Below are 27,419 nucleotides of genomic sequence, written 5' to 3'. Positions count from 1 at the left end.
ATTATTGGGAAATAAACTACACACACACACTTATAGTTCTTACACACTACTACTAATCTATGAAAAAAGCTCAACTTGTTTGATGATGAATTAATTGCCAGTTAGTGACCGTATGTGCCCCCGTTTTTCCTCAACATTCATCCTTATTAAAGGGATTACGTATATAACTTTAAAAGCTAGTACATTGTTGAACATCATCTACACTACAGATGTATTTATCTCCTAGTAATAATACAGTAGTTTATACTTTTCAGTTTGTGCTTAACGGTTAAAATGAGATGGCGATTCCCTTCACTTTCTTCGGAGATTTTATACCTCCACTTCCTCAACTAGTACAACTACAGCCCCTCAAAAGCAGGGCTGCGGAGTCGGAATGAAACTGACCGACTCCGACACCGACTCCGACTCCTGGATTTTTGAAACGCCCGACTCCGACTCCAATTTTTTTTAAGTGTATTTTTTCAACTCCCTCTCACCCTTCAGGGGAAGGGGGACAACCTCTAAACAAAGATTGAAATATTAATTCCTCTTTGTAACAATTTCGTATTTTGTTTTTTATTGTAAACCCAAGACGCATACGACGTTAGAAATTCAATTAAAAAATCAAATTTTCCAATAGTTACGATTAAAAAGTGAGATGACTTAAAAATCCCTTTTAAAAAAAATTGAAAAGGATTCTCTGTAATTTGCCCCCCTTTAATGTTTAACAAATAGATATTGATCAAATCGTGTGCTTTTAATTTTTGAAAACTGTAACTTGAGAGAAAAAAAGCTTTTTTTCTAAATCCAAGTTCTTGAGAGGGGGTGGTTTGCCCCGGGTGACACTCGTCTGGTAGATGACACCCAAAGTTAATTTCAGAGTTTATAAAAATTATAAATACTTTAATTCTGAAAATTTTCGCGAATGTATTTTAAATTATATTTCATCAATAAAATTTCAACGAAAATAGGGCACATATACGCCAGGAGCTAATTTTACACAAAATGCGGCGGTACACAAATTTGTACGAATAGATTTTACCGTACTTATATTTCTTGTTCACTACATTTTCAATTTATTGGTTGCTTTAGAATTAACCTTAATATGAAGATTTTAAGATTAACTGCAATTATTGAGTGTTGTAATCAAGAAATCATTTACACTTATTTTGTTCCATACTTTTTAGTGAGAACCAAGCTTATAGAAATAGTCTTAATAAAGAAAAAAAAAAAACATTAGATTATTTCATTGGGTCTTTTGGATTGGTGCTTTCGCGCCAGAACTTATTTGAATTTGCCGTTTACCCTCAAAAGTGTCCAACTGAGCTATGGGCCTCGACTTACTAAATTGTTATGTTCCCTTTACTATTTTATAACTGAGATTGAACAAAACACTACATTTCTATTTTTATTTGAAAGTGATTACTTGAAATTGTTAGGCAACAAAATCGTTTGCTGACAGTTGCTATTAGTTAAGTTAAAAAGCAAGCAAACTAGGGGACGGCTACAGAAAATTCGGTAAGCACTCAAGCTAGCTGATTGCCATAATGGCAATTATTTTTTCATTAGTATTTTTTTATACATGTAATCGAAACAATTGGTAGTCAGTTTTTAAAAAATGCAAGGAGAGTCAGTGAAAAGGAAAGAAAAAAATAAACCCGGAGTCGGAGTCGGAGTCGGCATGTTTTCTAACAACTCAGACTCCGACTCCTTTACCCCAAAATCAGCCCGACTCTGACTTTTTGACTCCGACTCCGACTCCACAGCCCTGCTCAAAAGAGCTCACCTTACGTAAAAGACATACTTTGTTATTCTTTTAAAGTAAAAAGTTTACACGAGCGCATAAAAAAGGTTAATTACTATATTTGAAAAAGTAAAAACTGGAAAAAACCGCGATGTAGTGAAGCCGCGAAAGTCGAAGCGCGAAGTAGCGAGGGACGACTGTAATTACGTTTAATAATAATTTTGCTTAAACCTTTTCTCCATAAAGGTTTTAAATGTATTTATTTTCAAAATAAAACAGGAACCAAAAAACCAACAAACAGATAGTTGTCATCAAAATTTGTTATCTCTTTAATTCTGTAACATAAAAGATTTACAAATTAGTAGCGGTACTTGACAGTATTTATTTATTCATTCTTTTGGTAATATTTATGTGCATGAGGTAAAGAATTTTGCACATACACATGAAAAAAAATGCAGCAAAACTTCAGTTGATTCCTCTAAAGATACACAGATCAATCAAACATAACAACAACATGAGTACAGAAGTCAACATAGAGTAATCAACAAAACCTAAACGTGTAAAAGTAAGTACAAATATTTTGCGAATAATTTCAACTATTTAACATATTAGACTTATATCCATGTACAATATCGCATTTCTGATATAAAAATGCATCTCTTTGGAAAACTAGCAGTATTTCTTTGTTTGGTCCCTGCTTTTCATAGCTTATTGCACTCATGACGGCAAAACACATTTGAGCCAATTAAGCTAAAATCATTCAAACCTAACTAACTTTTGGCAACGCAGATAACGTTTTTAAAACGACGAAAATTTTTAAAAAACGTAAAATAATCTCATTGGTGTGCGATAGTTCATGTAAGGCGCATTGAAATTTAAGTGAAATAAGTTTTCATGAATGTAACTGTTGAAATGAAGGTTGTAACAAGTTCTTCTCCCTCTACGCCCTCTCTCTGATATAGCCTAATAAGGCTTAAGTTTTATTACAGCTCTAATATAGCTAGTTTAAATGTAATAATGTGAGAAATCATTAAAAAAGGTAGTAATTAGCATTTGGAAAAAAAAAATAACTAAAAAAAAGGATGTAGAGCTAATTTCAGCCCGCTTTTGCGTTAGATTTGAAAGTTTAAAAAAAATTTAACGTAGTTTCTAAAAGGCGTAGCTTTTAGTCCTAAGTACTTAATAGTAGCTTTAACAAATGTTTAGCTAAGCTACTAGTAAAGCTACTTAATAGTAGCTTTTTAGTCCGAAATATTTTCACAGGATCTCAGGAGATGCATTACAGCCATTTTAAAAGCAGGGATAGTACACATTCAAAACTTTAAGTACAATAACACTGCCAAAGCAATAAATAATATTTCTTCGCATAGTAACAAACGACAAAAATGACAATTAATAATCTATTGAAACACAATATTGTCAGTTATTGTCGTACAAATTAAATATATAAATAAATATAAAAGTAAGGACAAAAATCTATCTTTAGTAAATTGGATAGAAGTGGTTGTAAAACATAATTATTTTGTTACATTCATTTTTACAGAATAAATATTACTACAACTGAATATGTTATAAGAACTAATTTATTTTGATGATATATGAAACAGTTTAAGAAAGAAATAATGGTAAGTTAATGAATATTTTAAGGTAAAAGTAATGAATGAAAAAACAATCTTGAATTGATGATTAAGAGCGTTAGTGTTGATTTATGCGCAGGAGAAAAAACAAAAGTTTTGTGAAAAACTGTTTATAGCATCTATTAACTTTAAAATTTCAGATTGGAATATTATTAAAGGTGAACGAGAACTGATAATATTGTGACATATAATCGGCAATATTTTTGTGCGATATTTTTTCAAAATAATTAATTGCTTTGCATTAGAAGTAGAAAAACCGTGAGTGTGTGTAGGAATAACACTCCAAGTAGACTGCTTGTAACTTATTTTTATTCATTAGTACGATGCATATGTAACAAAAAAGGTGAAGAACTAATTTGAATTGATTTATTTTTACTTTTCAGCTACAGTGCGGTTTAAATAACATGAATTGATATCAATTCTTCATTTTCAAAACTTTTCCCGCTTTTTAACGCTTTATCGTTTTTGACAAAACTAACGTTATAGAAAAATTATCCTATAAGCTTTGTGCTACAATATGATTAAAGCGAAAAAAACAACGTAAATAAAGCACAAATTTTGAAGAAAATACATTATATAGCTATTTCAAGGCTACAATGGAGGCTCTTCATCAGTGCAAAAAGCTCACCAACACAACCGAAAGTCGTGAGAGAACTCAAGCAGCTCCTCAGTTCTCTCGCGACTTTCGGTTGTGTTGGTGAGCTTTTTGCACTGATGAAGAGACTCCATTGTAGCCTTGAAATAGCTATATGCGGTATTTTCTTCAAAATTTGTGCTTTATTTACGTTAGTTCTTTTCACTTTAATCATAACGTTATAGAAACTTAAAAATTGCAAAACTAATATTTTTTAAGCTTGCATTTTTTACAAAAGAACATTAGACTAGCAAAACATTAATCTTGAAAACATTTTTTAACAAAAACACTTTCCTCATTTTACATAAGTTTCTTTTATGCACTATTTTATATTTGGCAAGTTGATTGAGAATTCGGTTCAACAGTACTAAAACTACAAATTGATCGCCAAAATTCTGTTTAACAAATAAAGTTCATACAAAAGAATACTGGTAATAAGAAATACTTTATATGATTTAAAAAAAATTATCAAAAATAAAAAATCAGTGTTTTGAAATGACATAACTATGAGCTTTAGAAAATTTGGCACAAATATCATTAAATGCAAATTCTTTAACCATAAGACTTATGAAAAAGTTAATTTTTTAATACAGAAAATTCCCTCTAAACCGGCCTTCCTTTAACCGGACCTTCAAACGACCCTTCCCTTTAACGGGAAAAATTTATTTTAAACCCTTGAGCAATATCCCAGCTCCAGAAAATATAGTATTCAGCATTTAAAAACGGACAATTTTTTAATATTTATTTGTAATGAAATGCTTATAGTTCTAAATTTAAGCAAGAATCTTTTCCGATTCGAACAATAAAGAATTATTCGCAACTGATCAAATGCATTTTGATTGAAAATTTAAAAAAAAGAAAAAACATTAGAGGGAAAAAAGATGACAAAATTATTTAGAATTAGTTCTTCTAGTAGCATGCAGATAATTCTTAATTTAAGCAAGGAATTTCTTCTAGAACCTATTTAATGTGTTTTACTAGCAGATCAAAAAAGTGATGAAAAAAAGACTAAAGATTTATCTGGAAGTAGTAATTCATTGTAGTGACATTCACATGTAATCCTTAACTTATAACAGAAACGTCTTTTAATTTAAATAGCTTACTGAACGTCATTTCAATTAGAAATAGCAAAATTAAGGAGAAAAATAAGGATGCATACTTAATTACTTTTTTTAGAAGTAAGAGCAACTAATATTGCCAAAGATCGTCTACCAATTCAAGCAATTTATTCAATACATTTTTATAGGTAATTGAAAGAAGAATGAGGAATAAGAAAAGTTATTTATAAAAAGTTTCTTGTAGTGGTATGCATTTAGTTCTTAATTTATGAAAGGAATTTCGTTCAAATTCAACAGCTTATTGAATGCCTTTCAATTAACAATCCCAAAATTATGAGAGAAAAAATGTCAACTTATTTAGAGGTAGCTTTTTTAGTGGTATACATATAATCCTCAGTTTAAAACAAGAAATTTCTCTCGATTTTAGCAACTTATTGCACTATTGCATTTCAATTAATGTAATTGCATTACAAATAGCAATAGCTAACATTATGAGGAAAACAAAATGCCTACTTATTTAGAGGTAGTTCTTTTAGTAGCAAGTATAAAATCCTTAGTTTAAAGTACGGAATTTCTTTCAATTTATGCAGCTTATTTTATGCGTTTTGATACGAAATCGAAAAAGAAAGATGAAAAAGAAGACCACAGTTTTATTTAGAAGTAATAATTTCTTGTAGTAAAAAGTATATAATTCTTAATTTGTGCAAGAATTTTTTTCAAACCTCAAACATTTTAGTTAAAAATAACAAAAAAGGATGGGGCATTGCATTCTGTTATGAAATCTTACTTGTTTTCCCCTTTTGCTGAACTTCAATTGATTTTTAGTTAAGATTGCTTACCACAGGTTCCAACCAATTCAGAGGGAATTTAAGGTATCAACACAAAAATGTGAATGATAGATCAATAAACACATCTATATTTATAAATACTATTGTGCACATAAAATATTGCATTTGTGCAAACCTGTCTATTAAGAGAATTTGAATTTGTCAGCCAGAATAAATTAGTAATTACATCAATAGATATATTAACTAGAAACATGCGTACACAGACAATCATTAATGCCATAACTATACTTACAAACTATAACTGATATTTACAGTTTCATTACGACCCTCATACGCAAAGTCAAAAATTTGCAACTTTGAGCTAGCCATGGGGGAAATGTACAGAAACCATGGTGTATTTGTGCCTGGCACCAAATCGAGATTTTGGACAGCATCAGATGCTGCGTTAAATACAATTTGCAGATTTTATTAATAAATACAAATCAGAATCTTAATATCGTAATAAACGTAGCCTCCTTCGAATCTAAAAAAGCTACATGAAAACATTATGTACAATAAACTTGTGGCCTATTTCACTACGTATTCCTAAATATATATATTTATATATATTTCTTATGTATATATAGACTTTTACAATATTTCTCTCTATGATAGTGAAAATACTTGCACTTAAAGACCACGTGACAAAACAATATTTAGTATACTTATTTTTTGAAATTTCATAAATTGATATTAGTGTTTGATTTTGTCACACGTTGACAGAGTGTATTAGTCGAGTGTTCATCAGTGAAAATAGTAATAGCTGCTAAAGTTTATATATTTCACAATGTCGAAATGTTTTGGCCGATTTTTATATTTTAAAAATCAAATAATATCCGTTATTATGCAAAAATTGCTCAACAGTTTAATTTACAACTGCTCAGTTAGAGCATTAATAGTGACCTGATTGAAAAAAATCTATCTGTAATGTGACTAAGTTAGTTTTGCACGTGACCAATTTTGACTAAAATAGCTAGAAAAATACTCATTTGCTCCCCGCAAGGTTCGTTCTTTTTAAATTAATAGCTAAAAATATAAATCAATCAATCAAAAAATTCCAAAAATGTATTTCGGATCAAACTTCAAAGCTCTGTCGACAATGAGTTCTTATAAAGTTTAAGGTTGAAGAAGACATTGAATAAGGCTAACAAATCAAATTAATCAAAAATATAAAACGGAAGTAAGAGACAAATAAAACAGAAAGAGCATAAAATAATTCTAAAAAAAAAAAAAAAAAAAAAAAAAAAAAAAAAAAAAAAAAAACTTTAAAGCTCTAAGGACTTTGTTAATAAGTTTGAATATTTTAAATAAGTTTGAGCTGTTAATAAGTTTGAAATCGAACTGAGTAAGTCTCTGAAGTTGTAGGAGAGGAGTACCAATAAAGGCAAATTAGGACGAGCATTAGGTATCAAAATAAAGCTTTTGCTTCGCCTATTAGTAATAAAAGTTTTCTGAGTCATAACTAGATAGCATGAATTTTAAAAAATCATTGGAAATTAATTTTAAATTTCTGCGAATTGAATGACCGAAAGGGTTGAATTGTTCACGACTGTTCTTTTATATAGGTAAAACTATCCTTTAAAAGTCAACAAATCTATTTTATCACATAAGTTAAAGTAAACACTACAGTATGCTCAAGATTTAAGGTAAATATTCTTGCCAATAATACAGTACCAGGATATCTATAAGTGTAAATGGTTATTTTTAGCAGAAAAATATATTGGCAGTAATTTATAGGAAATAACATAAATGAAATAGGATAATATGGAAAAGCTTTCAAAACGCGTCCTCAAAAAATATCTTGAAAGTTCACTGTTTTTAAAAACCGAATAAGTTATGGATAAAGGTTTTTTGTTTTATACGGTACAAATCGTTTAAATCAGCGATAGGCAACCTAAACTAATTCCGATCTACTTTCAAAGTTTGGGGAGTACTAAGATCGACTTCTGGGAGGGGGCAGCTGATCCTCCTCCTAGTTCTGCCTCTAGTAAAATCCTGCTCAAATTTTTGAAAAGTTCGCACCAAGTTTTATCTGTAAATCAAAAGTAGCTTTAGTAGAAATTTGTCAAGAACAAAAGACGAAAATAATGTTTCTCTTTAAAATTAAAAACTGTGGCTCTTCCAGCAATTATTAAAAAATTTTGAAAAATATTCAAAGAACTTATGATTAAGAACTTGGGCCTGAATTTTCCCCATAAAATAACCTCTGACGAAAAACATGGTCCAAAATCTTTGCGATCGACAGCAAACAGTCCCGAGATCGATCCCGATCGATGGGTTGCCGATCGCTGGTTTAAATAAACTATTTTAAAAGAAGCTTTAAAAATCGCTGAAACATTTAGATAATTTATGTAGAATTACAGGAAACAAATTGAGTTTCAAAACCAAAAGAAAACACATTTCACAAAGCTATGCAGAAAATGTGCAACTGTTTCTTTCGTTACACCTGTTCTACTTATTGGATTTTATAATGGCTTTAACAATATGATTTTACACAAAAAGTAATGAAAGGAGCATTTATTCCTGTATGAATAATGTAAAAAAATTGCAATTAATAATGAATCTTGGTTAAATACAGTGATTGGATTGAAAAAAAATAACTTCATGGTGTTGGAATGACATTAGTAATAAAATAAACGGAATGGTAAAGAATAAGAAAATCATAAATAAAATTTAAAATGCACGAAAAACAAAATAAAATGATGAAATGAAAGTAATAAAAAAGATACATTTTCCATATAAATAAAATCAGATCGTAAAATCGTGGTCCTACTATTTCCTGAACATTTCGGTAGAGCTAAACGATTAGATGTTAGAGCACTAAATACAAAATCACAACGAACACATTATATCTGTGTTTTTCTTGCAGATGCAATTGGGTATTTGCATCTTCTGTTATAGAAGCTGGTCTATGACTGGATAGAGTAAGGACATGTGCTCTGCCCCTTTGATGGGCAACTTGTTGATGGAATAGTGGTGGATCATCTCAGGAATGCTTGAGAAGGGGTTGCTGAACTGGCCTAGAATAAATCGGCCGTCGCTGTGGACTATCTTCATGTGCATAAAGCCACGGGCACTCCTAGAACAAGAAAGAAAAGGTTATAACGTAAAATAACCAAACATGGGCAGAAATTTCGGGGCTGGTACAAAAGATTTTACTGCAACTTACTTGTAAGTATAAAGTTAAAATACAATGTCTTTTTTGTAACAGGGCAAATTTCACGGGTAAGTGACTGACATTTTCGAAGCAAAACTGAAAGGATTTTGTCTCATTCTAAGCAAAATACGCATTATGTAAAAAAATTTCCCCCTGGTTTATTTGCTTCTTTTTAAAGTAGAATTTAATAAAGTTTGAACTTCCAAAATATTTCGGTTCATTTTAAATTTTTTTTGAAAACATGGTAATTGACTGACATTAAAGCACTCTATATGTTGCGTGGAATGTGACAAAATGGCTTTGCTTCGAAAATGTCAGTCGTAAGTCGTGGAAATTTCACAACAGCAACTCATTATTTTGTGGCTACATCTGAGTTTGAAAAACTGATTGAGTTGGTGAACTTGAAAATGACATTTAAAAAAAAACAATTTAATTTGAAACATTTCAATCAATAAGTTGCGATAGATGACTCAAAGGGAGACAGGGAAAAAAACAGAATCCCCCCCCCCTCTTTTTCCCAGCGAATGTGAATGAAAAATGTTACTACATTTGTCTTAAATTAGTCGCTACATTTGGTCGAACATTTTGACCAAAACTAGTAACTAAATTTTTATACTTTTGTACTAGATATTGAAAGAGATGATTTTATGATTTTATTTAAAACACGCTCCAGTGATTCAGTGTGCTATACTATCAATAACAACATTTACTTAACAAGCATTCCCAATTTAAATAAGTACCAAATTAATTTGAAAAATCCAGGGTTCATACACTCTCAAGTCACGACCCATTTTCTGAGGATTCTTCTAGCAGTAATTGCATATATCTATCTTGTAGCTAATGAATTGTCATTAGAAAGCAAACTGATCTTTATGGTATACCGGTCACTCGTAAGCCACGCCCCATTTTCTGAGCACTCTTCCATAATTAATGGTACAAAAATATCTTGCATCTAATGAATCGTCATCAGAAAGCAAACTGATCTTTCATTGGTACATTGGTGGTAGAATCCTTACGAAATGGGGCGTGGCAAATCTACGAACTCTAGATTTGTGAAACTAATTTGGTACAGATTTAAAGTGGGAAAAAGAGGAATGCTTAGAAGTAAATGCTGTTAATTGATAGCACAGTCTGCTGAAATTTCTAAAAAGTGATTAAACAAAGTGCGTCGTTGGGCATCTAGAACTAGATTTATAAACGCCTCCTTTGAAGCACTTGTGTTTCGTTATTCGAGTGATTCCTCTGTGTTACAACATGCAAACACAGGTTGCGTGCGGAGCGATTTTCTGAAGCTCCGGCTGCTAGCTGACAGAGTGGTGTAGTGGTTAGACGCTAGTCTCTAACGCCTAAAGGAGCAGGTTCGAGTTTGGCTCCAATCGAAAGTAGACAGCGTCCATGTAGTATAATTATGCGGCAAGTAAAAGACCCCTAGATAACTGGTTTGGCTTGGAGTGCTCTTGGCAAAATTAAATTCCTAGGGCAGTTTCGCATCGAATAGAGCCCAGGTGTCTCCATCTGGTGGGGAAACTGGGCGTTAAAATTCTCGTCACCACGGCGTCCGTTGATAGTGGTGTTACATGAAAGAATGAATGCTAACCGGGGGATCGCACAAGGTCTGCAAAAGGTAGTGCCTACTATAAAGCAGTCGCATTAGGGAAAAAAAATCCGGCTGCTAGGAGCAAACAGAACCCGGCCGCAGCTGGAAGGGCAGAACCCCCCCCTTTTCCACCCCTCTTTCTTGCCAGCTGAAGCGCGTTGCGATGACGAGGCATGTCAGAAAAAAAGAAAAACTTGCTTATTGCTTTCATAACGCCTTTCGTATGCGCATCAAAAATTAAAAAAGACAGCAACCTTTCCTTCAATCACGAGTATAACTTGAAATATTATTCATAGAACAATATTAAAATTCGGTATTTGATTAAACTATGATATGTGATTATTAAAACTAACACATGATTGAAACAAATAAAAAAAAAAAAAAACCCATTATTTAATACAATATTTAGTTTTAAAAATCTAAATACAACAGTTTTAAAGTGGAAAAACCCTGTGGAAATTTTAAAGAAAGGAATAACAAAACATAATTTAACAAGTAGTAATAGATTGTAGTCAGTAGCATAATTTATCTCAATCATTCTATCTTTCTCAAAACTGCACTACAAAACCAGAATACAGTAATTAGTTGTACAGATAAATCAAAAATTTTTAATTCTTGCATCAGCATGTTATTCGGAAAATAGTAGTTTTACAACCCGAGTATTAGCTGACATAAATGACAAAGAGCTTTAATGGACTAAAACTCATTTTTTCCTTAATTTTTCTTAATACTTTAGAAGGGGAAACATTCTAACTTTCGGGTAAACATCTCCCCAAAATAATAAAAAAAGAAAGGCATTTCACTGAAGCAATCAAAAAAGAACACTACAAAACTTGGCTAATGCTTTTCAAGAAACTAAGATAATATAATCAACAAAAAGGGTTGTAATTAAACTGCGAAAATAATACCATCGAATTAAGAGCATTGCCAGCAAACATCAATTAAAAAAAAGGGGGGAGATTGAACTGATGATCAGAGAAACGCAGTCTTCTTCGGCTTCGAACCGAATAATAAAAGAAATCTGCAGATGCGAGGATAGCAGCGCTGGAAGCTAGCAATTACGCCCCCGACAAAAGCCAAAAAAGATCTCAGGGTGTAAGACGAATTGTGATTAATGACAACACTTCCAGCAACGCTGTGCACTTGGTTTGTCTTTTTAAGCCCCCATAAGTCGCTTTCCTTTTATCTTGTTTTATGTACTATGTATGAAGCATGTAGTCGCGCTTGGTGTTGAATCACCCGCAATCCCTGTTTCTTGTCAAGATCGCAATTCTTTTGTTTTTCTTCTTTTCTTCCTCCCCCCCCCCTCCAACCTCCCAGTCTGCACACCATTTCGGAGGATGTGGGAGGAGCGAAAAAACCTGATGATGCTGGAAGGTTTGTTCCAAGAAAGGATGCTCGACGAATCGGAACATCGGACGGAGGACATTTAGAACTTAGTGGTTCTGCATCACTAAATCATCACGAAAAGGACTTTTTTTTGACTGTCATAAAAACCAGACCATTGTCCGTGTCACATGAAGGTGATTAACAGCGAAGGTTAAGTTGAGATGAGGGTGAATAATCTGGACCCGTCTTTGAATCTATTTTCTATGGTCACCGAAGGACAATAGACTACAATATTGAGTGTCTTAACGAGTAAAAAACCTGCCCGCAACAAGTTTTGCATACTCTGTTCAAGTTTTTACATTCAGAGCTTTTTTACGCAATAAACGAAGACATTTTTTTCCGAGGTATCTTTTACATGCCGCGTAATTAAACGATATGGACGGTGTCGGTTTTTTGCATTTTAAAATACCATCTACTGGAACCAGGTTGGAACCTACGCCTTTGTGCATAAGAGATCAGTGTTTAACCTCTGCAGCACTCTGACAGCAAGCAGCGAAAACTAAGGCCCCAAAATAAAATTTTAATCGTTATTTACTTGCACCTAAACAATTGCTTCTTAATTTGATTGCTATAAGTACATATAACAAGTTGCTACCCATAATATGTTGAGAGAAATAAGCACTGCAAGTGTACACGTTCAATGTAAATGCCTTATCAATTAGAAAGATTCAGGGTATCCCGCGAAGGACTCCCTGCATCAATATTAAATGTGTCGAAAACAAAAGACAATATTGGAATAAAATAAACGGTATGTTTATTATGAAACCCATAACAGAACTTGGAAATTAGTAACAAAAATTGTCAACAGGTGGCGCTGCACGTTGTAATTGCAATAGAAGTCCTCATAAATAATGCTGCGAACAGGTTGGGCGTTTTAGCAGTAGTTTATAGTACCACTAAGCCTCTCAGAGGTACTTACATTTACGCTAGAAATTATCGTCCAACCCTTACCAGTACTATTTATGGGAACTTCTATTGCAATTACAGCGTGCGGCGCCACCTGTAGGCAATTTTTGTTACTAATTTCAAAGTTTCTGTACATGATTTTTATGGGTTTCACAATAAACATACCGTTTATTTTATTCCAATACTGTCTTTTGTTTTCGAGATATTTAATTTTGATATCAAGGAGTCCTTCACTGACACCCCGTAAGAAGCTCAAAAGAAAAGGTTATAAATCTGATTCCGAAATCGGTGTGCATTTGCGCATATCGGTCATTCCATTTCACGTGATCCAAAGTTTTTTCCCTCACCTTTTTGTATTTCTTTGAAATTTGGCTCATCGATTGTACCCTTCGAGGTAATCAAAAGTCCTAATTTTGAGATTTTTATCTCGTTTATTAAAATGTTTTTTACCAAATCTTTATCGATATTTGGTGCTGAGTTATTGTCCACCTTATTTTCAAGCATCCATGAAAAAAAGAGGCTTTTTCTAAAAAATAAAGTCTCATAAATTGCACATAAAAGAGATAAAAATCCAAAAATGTGGACTTCTGATACCCTCAAAGTGAACAATCGATAAGCCTAATTGCAAAAAAATACAAAAAAGTGAGGGAAAAAAATTCTCAAATTTTGGATCACACACACACTTGACATGGAATGACCAATATTCGAATAAGCGAACTTACTGGGAAAAACATAAGTAGGGCAAGTATAGCTAGATATACAAACTGCTATGTAGACAACGAAAAGGAGATCGAATCATACACACCAAGATCCGTACATGAAACAAGAAATAAACCATATATTGATTACAGTAAAGGCAAACAAGTGAAGGATTGAGAAGATTTTGACTCTTCAGTTAATTCATAACAACAAGCGATATGATAGTTACAGTTGAAATACACCAAACATTACTCACTCTTTTGCAAAATGCCAAGCATCGCGTATATCAATTGTAAAATCAAATTAGGGTATTTATAAGAAATGGGGGGGGGGGGGGAGCGTGCTGGGCTACTTCACAAGCTGCGTTACTTTTATTAGAAAAATATGATCTTAGAAAATAGTACAAGCAGAATATTCTGGAATAAACACCATTCATTGTAAACAGATTCTTTTTTCCACAAAACACTCACTGGACGAACTAATGGGAAATGACAGCATTCGATAAATATGCACTTCCATCAGAAAAAGGATAAGCACTGTTCTGCCATTTTTTTTTCTTCTCATTTACCGCACTTCACAAAGCAAATATCGAGCAGTGCAATCGTTAAAAATCAGCCTCGTCATTAGCGATTAGTGCAACTACTTGGAAAGCAAGTTCCTGGTGTGCAAAACGTCTCCGGCCATTAGGGAACAGCATTTTAACGACATTAAAACGAAGTTTAATAAATAAAAAGGGGCGAAAGAGGATTTTTAATGAGCCGTAGTCAATAAGGGGAAGAAAATACGGAAGTCGGTGCGAATGACAATCCTCAGAAGAAAGGATGCGAAAATCGAGTTTGAAAATTAATGACTCGCAAAGGGATTCTAGTACTCAGGACAGAAAAACGAAATTAAATGATACTAACAAATTTTTTTTCCTTTCAAAGAGAATATGCGTAAATTTGCACAACTTAAAATTTTGTAAAGGAAAAACAAGGAAAGATTATTCTTCCGAATGCAACTACCGGGCATACTTACAGGCAATTACACCTCGAGGATAGGTTTATAAACCGACCTTTCTATAGGGGGTGCCCAAACAACTTACAGCTAGGGGACACCCCCCAAATATCGCAAAGCCCCCCCCCCCAAAAAAAAGTCCCAAAACCCCTAAAACAATCCTCTTAAAAATTTCAATGGCGCATTCTGTGCCATGACCCCCCCTCCCCAGGTAGGCAGGCACCCCTGCTTTCTACGTACTAATTTGACGCTCTCACTTACAAATGCTCACGGTTTTGAAACAATGCTATTCGCTTTTATTAACACTCACAAAATCAAGCATAAACTATAAATGCAATAACATTTAAGCAAAGTTAATGAATTAATTCCTAAATCTACTTATTTTCGCTCGCCATTATTGAATTACACATAAGCATAGATTAATGCCTGAGGTGGCTAACTCCCTCTCCATTGTTTTTTTTTTAAAACTAACCATAATTTTTGAAAAATCGCCCATTATAATATTTTTTTTTAAATCTTTCCATCAATCTTTTGATATAATAATTAATGAAAAGAAAAAGGAATTTTAAAAATATGTTTTGCAAAAATAAATATGGAATATTTGAAATGGGGGGAAAAAAAACGATATATAAAGATAAAAAATGGGCAAAATAAAAATAAATTTTCTTGAGGAATTGTTTTTGGAACCAGACCATTAATAATGTTAAGATATTTAATAATTACAATAACTGACTACAACTGCGCACTTGAAGAAAAACCATACTGGTATTCGTATTTCGGCCTCACTGCACACACACAAACAACTACAAGCTGCAATTCTCACTAATAACTATATATATATATATATATATATATATATATATATATATATATATATATATATATATATATATATATATATATATATATATATATAGAACAGGGTTCTCCAACCTTTTTTGCTCAAGGGCCACAGTGTAAACTTTTGGACTCAAGGCGGGTCAACAATCCAATTTCAGCTCAGATGGTTTAGTTGTTTTTTGGTCAAATGAGTGGAGAAGAGTAAATAAGCACCTATCCTCTTGAAATTTTTTTTAAATTGAAGCCCCAAAAATGCAATTTTAAACTATTTTTGGTAACTTAAGAGAGGAATGTGCAATAAGTTTTCAGCTTGTAAGCTTCCCGCGGGCCGGATTTGGCCCGCGGGTCGTAGGTTGGAGAGCCCTGAATTAGACAAAGTTGTTACTTCTCTTAATCTTGTCAAGAACGTCCAGTACTTACTTGAGAGACAGGGAGTAATCTTGCTTAGAACTCTCGCTGTTCCGTACCAGATAGCTGCCTTCCTTGAGCACCCGTAGTAAGTTCTCGGCGTCCAGTCGACTGATGGACCCATGGTACCACCTGTAAAGCATAATTACCAAGACGTTTAATAACCATAATAATAATAACCACCAGCAAGGTGTACCGTCAGCTAGGGGAATTTCGGCCCTTGCGAGTAACATTGGTTCAACAAACGTAAAGAGATTGTCTATATTATATTAGACATAGGAGAGTGATAATAAATCATATTCGCTTTTCTGGCATGACTTAATCATTACAGGTAGTAATGATTGACTTTTCGTTTGCTGGGCCAATGCTACCGAAGAAAGGGTCAAAGCCCAGATGACGTATTTTGCTAAAAAAAAGCTACATTCAGAAATATTATAGGAACTGAAAGTTTTTGGCCGAGTCGTAAAAAGGTTTTTGGTCGATTTAAACTAAAACTACGAATTTCAAATGTTGAGTTGTAGTGTATGCGTAAAAAGTATAGCAAAATGAGAAATTAGCAAAATAAGTCTTGGGGGGCGGGAGGAGTTAAGTGAATAAGCAACTGAAAGAACCTTATCTCATGTTCGGTACTGACATTTGGTATGCAATTGATTTTCCATACAAATGTATTTCAATTCATTCAATTTTTGAAAAACATCAAATATTCTACTTTTATTTTAAACCACTTAAAATAATTTATGAACTTAATTTAGCGTGGCTACTGTTATATTCCATTTAATTGATTTAAAATATTCAAAATTATTTCAAATGTCGAGATTAAAACGGAAGATATATATGAAAACAAGGTAATTTAATTGTAAAAGATACACACATAACCATTTTCCACTGTGGTTACCGTACCTAGAGTAACAAATTTTCATATATTGTTGAACATGTAGGAATGTTAAAACTTTGGCTAGTCGAATGAGTGAAACAATCATGAAAAACAACAATCTAATCCTACTTAACAATTTGCAACTATTTATTAGTTACTATTTCAACTACGCTTGAACTATTCAAACAAAGAACTTGAACTAAAGTCTTATCTGTATTCAATCCTTAACATAATTTTTAGACACCATTGTTAAAAGCTTGTCTAAGAAAAATAAAAACTTTAATTCGTTTTCGACAGGTGATTACTCCGTAAAAGATAAAAGAAAATAAAACTTTAGCGGATTCGGTATTAAAGTATAAGTTTAATAATTTCAAATTAAATGCCTATGCATCATGATTCAACAAAATCTTAAGCTTAAAATAGATTTAAATATTGATTTCTAAAGCGTAAGCATTGAAATGGCAATACGCGCAAAATACTAATTTAAATCAATAAGTGTTGTTTTATTTTGTGCTTTCCTAAAAGCAGCCAACAAAGTAAAAGCTATTGTAATAAAATGTAAATGTTTTAAAAACTAAACTTTTACAATTTTAGCATGTTGCGTTATTACTTATACACCAGACATTTATTTTACAAAGTTAATTGAATAAATTTAATGCAGCTTTGGCTAAACTGCTTGCAACGAAACAAAACTGCACAATGCATTGAGAAATATCTTCAGGAATGTATCCATCAAATGGTGTTATAAGAATAAATTGTTACTGAACCCGGTTCCCAAAGCATTAAATTCCAATCTATATGCGGAATTGTTGTGCAGCTCAAAGCGTTGTCTCTCATTAGAATGTAACCTCTAACGATTACAAAGGTCGTCTCTGGAACATAATTTAGCAAAGGACGAGTTTGACCACAGAAAGTGGCATCTGGAACAAGGGAACGCACCAAGGCAACCCCCCACCTTGCTAATTACTAGGCGTTCGCGGATAAAGGATCTCTGATGTCCGCACAAAACCTGGTATTATTAATTCCAGCCCTTTCATCAGTGTGTCACCCCTCCCCCTCCCCTTCTCTCAACACACAGAACAGATTCAATCCAGCTTTTAAAGTTCTGTGAGGAGGAATTACAGGAGGGATACTGGATCTTGGACGGAAACCAATCTTGTCTTTCTGTTTCAATAAGCAGCAGGGTCGAGCTGTATATCTCCTGCTGAGATAAAAGAGAATTCCTTGGCCCGAGGATTAAGAAGGTAATCCTCTTATTGTTCTGCTGGGTACACCAGATAAGAGACCCCAGCAGGGAAATAAGAGATATTGATGTGTTTGCCTGCAAAATGTAAACCCGAGGGAGGAAGCAAAAGACTGCAGCATTTGCAAACAGTCACCAGCCATGTGGATTTAACCTCACTTTTTTTATATTATCTTTATTCCCTTTCTTCTGCTTTCTGTGCCAATAACGGGGTAATGAAGTTGTACAGGCTGGAGTAAATAGTTCCCAGCTTGAATTGGTGTTTTGCTTGAGATTTTCTGACTTCATGATATTATTTCGGCAACAGTTATTGTTATTGCAACAAATGAAGTGTTCAGCTACATTAATTTTTAAAAGGATGTTGATTAAGAATTAATCTTTATCTAGTTATGGTAAATCTTATAGTTAGGCGGAGGAAAATGTTAGATTTTCTTTGTTTTAAAGAAGTTGTTTGAGATCTACGTGTAGAAGGAGAAGAATTTTTGAAAGTAGCGTTCAGCAGAGAAAACTTAGTCTAGTGGGACGTCTTTGTGCTCTACTAAGTTCTAAAACTAGCTAGTAGATGAAGTATTTGTCTCTCTTGGCTAAGTTTTCCCGGACTTTGCCTTTCTCAAAACGATGATATTTGTCGCTCTTCGAAGCTCCAAAACTAGCTAATAGATGCGACAGTTGTCTCACTTGGCTCTCGGTTGATGATTATACTTTTAATAATAGCAGTATTTTTAAACATTAGTATTCCTAAACACCTTAAAGGTCTAACATACCAGACAGCCCATTTATCACATCCTGAGACTTCATTTTAGTTCTTGTTAGAACTCTTCAATCTGGATTAGTGGAAATGAAATAAGAACGAAATTGAGGTCTTTTGTCTGGTATATTGCCTGTGGTTCTGCCTTAGCCCTGGCTTAAAGGCGGTATCTTATAGCTAAATACCTAAGGAAAGAGGGTATACGAAATTCAAGTTAATCTACAATTGATTAAATCAGTTTAACCTTTCTTTTTGCTGCATTGCTGAAATAAGCGTAACTTTAAAAGAACAAAAGATTTAAAATGTAAAAATTTGCAGAATTAAATACGCTTGTACTCTTTTGTACAGTCAGATGATTACAGTCCTCGAGGGTAACTTTGATCCGCAAGTTCTTTATTTTTCACTGCCCCATTCAAACGTTAATAGTATTATTACATTTACTGGCACAAAAGTGGAGTAACTCCTGAATACTCTTATCTGAAATTAAGAAATAATTTTTAACATTGATAAATAATTACTAATTTGCTTCTAACTTATCTTGCCACTAAGAGTAACTTTTAAATGTGTGAGGAATAGGATGTATAATATTTTTTCTAAATAAAGGAGAGCAACTTAAAGCTAAAATTTCTAAATGTTTAAAAACGTACCATTTTCAGATTTGTTTAATTAAACAATCATCTCTGTAGTGTTGCAGACTTAGTTTGTAAAATAAAAAGTGGATAATCAATAGTACAACCATGCCCGTAGAGCACAGCATTGGGCTTACTATAATTTCGTTTTAAGTCAAATATGCTAAAATATATGAAATTGTGCATTAGGTCAATCTGAATTTACCTTCCGGAAGGGGGGGGGATTTGGTCATTTAAAGTCTTCCATGTATATAAGCTATCGTATTACGATGGGCAATGTAGTTTAAAGCCAATGATTGTGTGTGTGTGTGTGTGTGTGTGTGTGAAGAGGGGCTCCACCCCCCCCCCCCTCTAAAACCCTGAATTTGCGCAAAACCAACCTATATTGATCGAAGTTATGCTAAATGATTGTACAACAAAAACAGATAACATTATGAAAGCTCTTGATGATAAATAAAGAAATTATATAATTTACACAAACTCACAATACTATCCTAGCGTGTACTTTAAAACTGCGTTAGGTTACTCAGCTATATCACAGACCTTTACAATACTTCAAAAATGCCAATTAATCTCATATCCAGATGGACTTCCCATTGTTTCTAAATATATTAAGTTTTGTTTCTAACTGTCGCCAACTTAGCGGCTGATTTTGTAGTGGAAGCCTCTTGTATTGTATGTATCCCCGGCATAACAAAATAGTGTACAAGCTGTTTCACTGCAGGCGTAGTGTCTATGCGGAGAAACGCATCCTTGCCTATTTTTGCTACCGACGTTTTAGTCTAGCGTACACATTTTTTAGGGCCGTACACAAATCAAGTCACGCTTTAAAGTGGGCACGGAAGTTCCAAAAGTTTTTGTAAGGGAGTGGGAAGGGGTAACAAAAAGTCTAAAGATGCATATTTTGGTAAAAAATAAGAACATTTTAAAATCAGCGGATTACATACAGTCCAGTCATATTAGACATTAAAATCGCAAAGTGCGATGTAGTTCTGATTTTTTAGTATGTTGTTCGGGTCAGTTAGGGTAGTGTAAACTTAAGTTTGAAGTTTTCAAAAACCTGTGCTCGCTGCGTAATTCGTGAAAAACTGCAAAATTTTTTAGTTTAAAAAACGAAATGAAAATAATAATAATAATCTTAACTTTCTGCAAGCGGAGGTTTGTTCCATATTTTTTGACATATAATCCATTGGTACCACGTACTTGTATTTTCTTATTTTTAAGGATTTTTCGGTGCTCATTTAGATTTTTACGATTAATCTGTTAGTTTATCTTGCAGACTGTTTTATGGATTTTCAGGTTGCGTCGCAGACTGCGGAAAGAAATTCTGCTGCCGAAGTTTTAATGCTCAGTTAACTCACCCTTGCTTTTCTAGCGTCAATTCAGCGTCCACTTTCTCTCCAACAGCACTGAGCGCTGCACAGCCGAAGTTGAGGGTCAAGTTCTGGCGAGCTTTTCGAGGAGAGTCGGAATTTAAGTTCAAGTTCAAGTTTAGATTCGACCGAGATGGAGGACCTGCGAAAGGAACAGAAAACAGTATATTAGTCATAGATTTAATTACACCAAAGAAGTGAAAGCTTCTGGACATTCAACAAGTTATCGATACTCTGTCTCAAAAAATACGTAATAAACAGAAAAAAAATGGTTATAGAATGAAAATAATTTATTGAAAGGTAATAAATTTTTCACTGGGTGTGGTACGAAAGAAGATGCAATGTTACGCAATACGGCAAAAGAAAACAACAGTTAGTTCTCAACTAAGCAATACTAGCCAAAATGTCCCTACTGATGTTAAAAAGGATTACTTGCAAATATTTATCATTAGGATTTGTGACTTCCTCTACTTAAAGCCCTGAATCGTAGCGACACATCGGCATTCTTGGGACTAAACGATGCTTTCTTCTATGTCTGCTACGGTGATGTAGCATGTTTTGCTCCTTGATTGTGGTTTCTTATAAATTCTTTGTTAATCCACAATCAAGAAGCAAATCACGCTAATTCATTATATTAGATATAGAAAGAAAGCAGCATTTAGCTCCAAAATGGCGGACGTGTCGCTACTTAACCTACGATCTGGGGCTTTACCACTATGTTGGACTGTGGGGAGACGCAGAGAGACGGCTCAGCCCGGGCCCGACAGCTCGAGCCCGGGTCCGAAGCGGGCTCGGGCTCAAGCAGATATTCAATCGCCAATCTCCATACAAATTCAAAGCAAATAAACATTTTCTGATGTGAAACTGTGAGAAAATGGAAGGAACATTTAAATCAGTTCAATCAATGTCAAAATTACCCCCCCCCCCTTCCCCCCAAAAAAGAAAACAAAAAAAAATAAATAAATTAACGCTTATTTATAGTGTTTTTTTGCGATTACTATTGCAACATGTCATACAGTAATGTATTTGAAGTGAAGCATTTTAAGAAAATTTAGAAACTTCTGTTAATGAAGAACATTTGACGTAACATTTTACATTAACAGAGAGATCATGTCAGACTGTAGTAGGCTTAGTTTTTGATACAAGAAAGCTTCCTTCGGGCTCGGGGCGGGCTCGGATTTTGGTCCGAGACAATATCCCTCGGGCGGGCTCGGTTACAAATTTTCGGGCTCGGGCGGGCCCGGGCTTTCAAAAATGAGTCCGAACTCATCTCTAATGCAGATTCATTTTGAGAAATTCGGAACAAAGAGATGAAGAAATGAGCATCAAATAAACGTAACACCCAAAGCAACGGAAGAAATAGCAATTGCTGAAACGAGTTTATTTTTATATCTATTGCATTACACAGTCACGTATAGTTAATGAAAATCTTTTACTACGGAATTGCTTTTATTTTACTGCAGGGTCCTTACACAAATTTTGTTGCTGTAACCTTTTTTTTTTCTTCTTGAATTAAATTTTACTACTTGTTACTTATGTGTTGAGAAAAAATGCTTTTAGTGAAGGAAGAGACTGACTGCCGGCTGTGTATGGTTCCGAATCAAGGTACTGGAATAATTGAAATATTACCCTTAGTAAGTACAAGTATTATGAAACATTAATAAAAGCAATAAATTTAATTCGTCAGCTTTTTTTTTCTTGAATTAAGAGTTTCTTTGCAACTCCAAAACACGTGTCTGAGATTATTGCTGTGCTTTATTATTATTTTTATCATTTACTAGCTAAACCCGGCCACGCGTCGCTATGGCTTAATCTGGTGTTAATTATTGGGGAAAGAGATTTAAGTATTCTAGTGAACAGAACATATTATCGAGAAAACATATTATTCAATTCAATACACTACTTTGTGATACTGTGGCTGGCTGTACAGTAGAATTAAAGGAAAGAAAGAAGAAAACTATTTAAAACTGGAAATCGCCTATATGCCAAAGCTAGTGAATAAACTACATTTTTTGTTAACCCATATTCTGTATATACTCAATCAGATGTTTTGCCGACTTGAGAGTTTATAATATATAATTTATTTCCCACTAAAGAAAAATTCAATTTCTAGGCTCAAGGGCAATTCGTTTCCTAGACAAAGTAGCCTCCCATAGTCCCCGCATTTTCCACAGTCCATATTTCTGCCACATCTCGCTGCGGGTTCCCTTGAAATTTTACATTTAAAAATAAGTTTAGTCCCACTTTTCTCATACTGGACTCCTTTACTGCCCGGCCCCTATTGTTATTGCGCCTCCTAGCCCCCCCAAATGTGGGGGGCCAAGGGGTACCAAAACCTTAAAATACGCCAGTGAGGACCACTTTGCCTCTGCCGAGATAAAGTGGGTGTATTTACCGATCCATGTTTAACTTTTGAAAATGAGTATGAATGAAACTCGATACCTCAGAAAGGAGCTGAGTTGTTGGAACAGAATACTCAAATAAAAGCACCGAGTTTTCAAACAAGATCCATTATTTTCTCTTAAACGAAAACGAGTTCCTCAAACCACAAAACAAACATTCATGCTGCTTCACAAAAACTATTAAACTAAAAGTAAGCATAACATTGTATTTTATTTTATTTTTTATTTTAAACCAATGATACCTTCGTACCTGCCATTTCTAGCTTAACCGGTGAAGGGTACCATGGTGGTTGAGGGGGAGGGAAAGAAACTGAAGGGAAAACTTGAAATACATATACATATCGCATATACGCACATACCTATACACACACACATATATATATATATATATATATATATATATATATATATATATATATATATATATATATATATATATATATATATATATATATATATATACACATATATATATACACACATACATACACACATACACACACATACATACATATATATACACATATACATAAAAAAACATATATATATAAGGGGGAAAAGGCTTGAAAAAGTTAATAGGTTCAAAGTGCTATATTGGGGCCAAGTAACTAGGAATTAATGAGAGAGAATACTGTTACATATATATCCTCGTGTAAAATAAAAATATTAACAGAAAAGTAAATATACAAAAATACTTATAGTAAAAAGACTCTTGGTTAAAAGGTTGTATACATCCAAGTTGAAATGCCTGGTAACGGCCCACTGTAAACATGCCTAATAACAACATTAAGCATAACATTGTAAGAAGAAAGAAAAAAAAAAAACATTAGCAACCTAAACAAATATCCTTCCTTTGAACAATGGATGCAGGTTCCAACTATTCCATAACAAGCAGTCTTAAACTTTACATCCAACCTAATATGAATAAATTAACGAACAGCTTTATCTTTTGAAAACGCATCGTCTGCCTTCTGGAATTATCTACAAAATAGCTCGCTGAAGACCGTTTCGTCATTCTGTGGCAGGAAATGGACGCATTAACGCGGGAAACAAAACTCTTTAGCGACTGTCTAATCGCACAGCATATGACGCTGCATCCGTTCCCACCTAATTTAAACTGGTCGCTGTTTGTTGCTCTTCCAGAGGCAGAGCCTTTAACGGCGACGATATTCGTGCGTTCCAGAGCCCGTCCCCATTAATTAAATGGCCATTGGTGCACGTGATTTCGCCATGCTGCATGGGGGGGGGGGGGGGGGATAGTCAGATGGTTTCAGCACAAGACGCTATGTGAAGGAATTTGAAAGTTGGGCGGAAATAATAAAGTGGTTTGTATAAAACTAAGCATTGACCTGTTTTCTTTTTTTTTGAGACCCAGCGGATGTACAGGTAGTTATCAAAATAATGGAAACAACTGTGAATAAAAGTGACATTTTTGAATGTGCTTCGTACGTAATAAAGATTAAAACTCGATATCTGTTTTTTTTTTAATAAAATTTTTTATAAATAGCGATGTACACATATTCTGGAGGTACAGGGTAGATTAACTGAAGTTCTGAACGTCTTGGATTTTTTTCAAGCGCGTGAAATATCTCAATCTTAAAGAGGCCAAATTGTTGGAGCGCGTCTAGCTGAAGCAAGTGTAACTGAAATATCTCAACGTTTTGGTGCTTCTAGAGGTAGAGTATCTAAAGTCATGATAGCATAAACGCAGCGCGGTAAAACAACCTCGGCAAAGCAAAATAGTGGACTCAAAGAGAAGTTTAGTAAAAGAAACCGACGGTATTGAAGAGGATTGTAATGTCTAAAAAGCAAACAATATGAGAAAAAATGACTAGATAACTCAATCACCATCAGGATTCACCAGTCTGAGTGATTAGAGTCAGAAGGCGCCTTTATCAACAGAACATTTATGGCAGAGTAGCGATTCCCAACACACTTGTCACAGAATGTTTCCATTATTTTGATAACTACCTGTAGTTTGACCACGAAAAAAAGACGGATGACCTTGAAAGAAGATCATTATTCGTATCATTTATAATAGGTTTTTTGGTATTATTTTGGAATAGATAGGATTAGCGACTGGAGCATCTAATCGAGAGGATTAGTTAGTGCCTCTTACTATTTGGTACTTTCTGGCAGATTCTACCTATTACGAATGATGCAAATGATGTTTCGCTTCAAGGTCATCCGCCACTATCAGCGGTCAAGCTTTACAAGGATGTACATTCTGACCACCGATTTGGTGGAAAGGTAAACTTCCGGTTTACAGGCAAAAATGGACGCATCTATTAGTTTTTGAGGATGTCAACTTTTGCAGATGTATGCTAAACCGAAAAATGCGAAGGGGGCTGATGGTTTTAAATATTCAACATTAGAAGGAATAATAAGAATTTATTTCAAAAATCAATGAAAATAAAATCAGCTTAACTAATCCTAAACTATACTGAAATATCTCATTACATTAAATAACAAGTTGAATTAAGGTGCTCACACAGTTTGGCGATGTGGCATTAGTAAATAGTTTAGTGATCCCCACGGGATTTCTAAATGAAAAGTTTTTGCTGTAAGTTTAATGAAAGGCGTTTATTTTAAATAAAACTTTGACTTATATAATATTTCTTTACACATTGACACATTTTAAACTAGTTTTACTATGTTTATATCTATTACGAAATTATGGTACAACCAAAGCTTTGGTTACGCAAAGCTGAATAATAATAAAAAATAAGAATTACCAAACAAACAAAATAAGGCTGATTAATAACTGCTTTATTATAAAGGATTAGTATACCATTACCACTGCAGTTGTTGTAATGGCATAATTAACACCCTTAACTGTTACTGTAACGTTTTCTTTAGTAACGTATAACTATATATAGCTTACTAGCACTATTAACTATATATAGCTAACTACTTTTACGAAATTTTTAATATAAAGCAGGATTATGACTACAAGCTAAAACTTTGGTAATGCAAGGTTGAATAACGAAAAATAAACACCACCAAACACATTAAATAAGGCTGAATAATAATTTCTTTAACTTGAGGGATTAATACACCATAATCATTCCAGTTGTTCTAATGGCACAGTTAATACTCTTAACTATTAACAGAAATTTTCCGTTTTCCCTTGTAACGCATTTATCACTACTACAAACATATAGCTAACTGTATTTCCAAAGAGACAGGCCGCTCCTTAATCTAGAGCAACCATTAATTTTCATTTTCCGCAACACCATTACCGTTTCATAAACATTAAGTACGAGAAAACACTACGTAATTAGAATTAAAACCAGAGAATTTTTCAATTATGCAAATACGCTCATGTAACCATAAATGACCCAGAACCTTTTAACGTTTGCATAATTTAACTTTGAAATGAATTAGTTTCTAATGGAAACATGGGTCCGCTAAAACTGAGTCATTTCCAACACGGTCCGAGTCGAATCAAAAATCACGCAATTTGTGTAAGTTAAACCGCTGCCAGTCTTCTTGTGCAAATCTAAACTAATGGTTTTGGGAAACGATTTAGAAATCAGCGAGTTCATGAAATGCATCACATGCATTACAGCTAAAATGATAATATTATAATGTAATAATATTCAAGGTTTCGAGCGGAAAATTCACCAATGTATAATTATAAAAGCGAGGTTTAAATATTAGCTATTCAATGTAACTTCGATACAGAATTTCCCTATTTTTAACTTCTCCATATATTTTAATAGTGTTATTGTGTTACGGCATTTATTGGTAAAACTCTTGGAGTATTGTGTAGTTATTAAAAATTGAGAAATACAGTACGTTCTCGCTTATCTGGACTAACTGGGACCAAAGGCACTACAGATAAACGAAAATCCGGAGAATCCAGATAAAAGTGGTAATAAGCAGAACTAATTCTTAAATAAACAGACATAACTTTTATTTCAGCAAAAAACAATGCTTTGCAACCAAATTACATAGGATTGTTTCGGGCAAACACCTTATCATGTATAGTTCGTCTGTAGTAGTGTCGGTCTGATGCTCCAAGTACGGACAAGAGCTTCAAATCAGCATTCAAGAGTAGCTACTAGATATTGTGAATCGACAAATCTGTGAGGTGCCCTTCTAGTACCTTAATGCCATATTAGTATTACTCATGTATTTGTAATGTATCTGTATTGATAAATTTGTTAATTTTATTACTTTATTTTATTTTGCACAAACCGCCGAATACTATCTCTTTATGGTTGAAAAGTGAAAAAACGCATGAGATCGTGTTCAATCAAGTTTTAATTGAGAT

At 33.6% G+C, this 27,419-nt stretch overlaps 1 protein-coding gene across 1 annotated transcript in view; it reads right to left on the bottom strand.

The window, feature by feature from the left end:
• Window positions 1–8,774: 8,774 nt before the first annotated feature.
• Window positions 8,775–27,419, bottom strand: part of LOC129224326 (uncharacterized) — a 430,920-nt gene continuing 412,275 nt past the window's right edge. Inside the window, exons 5-7 of the mRNA XM_054858763.1 lie at window positions 20,727–20,880; window positions 15,884–16,003; window positions 8,775–8,958 (exon numbers count right to left, since the gene is read on the bottom strand). Coding sequence (XP_054714738.1) covers window positions 8,775–8,958; window positions 15,884–16,003; window positions 20,727–20,880 — 458 coding nt within the window. The remainder of the gene's footprint in view (window positions 8,959–15,883; window positions 16,004–20,726; window positions 20,881–27,419) is intronic.

The sequence above is a fragment of the Uloborus diversus genome, chromosome 6 (genome assembly GCF_026930045.1).
Source record: "Uloborus diversus isolate 005 chromosome 6, Udiv.v.3.1, whole genome shotgun sequence".
In the NCBI taxonomy this organism is placed as follows: domain Eukaryota; kingdom Metazoa; phylum Arthropoda; class Arachnida; order Araneae; family Uloboridae; genus Uloborus; species Uloborus diversus.
The sequence above is the reverse complement of the archived record's forward strand: the minus strand, read 5'-3'. Positions and strand labels throughout refer to the sequence as shown.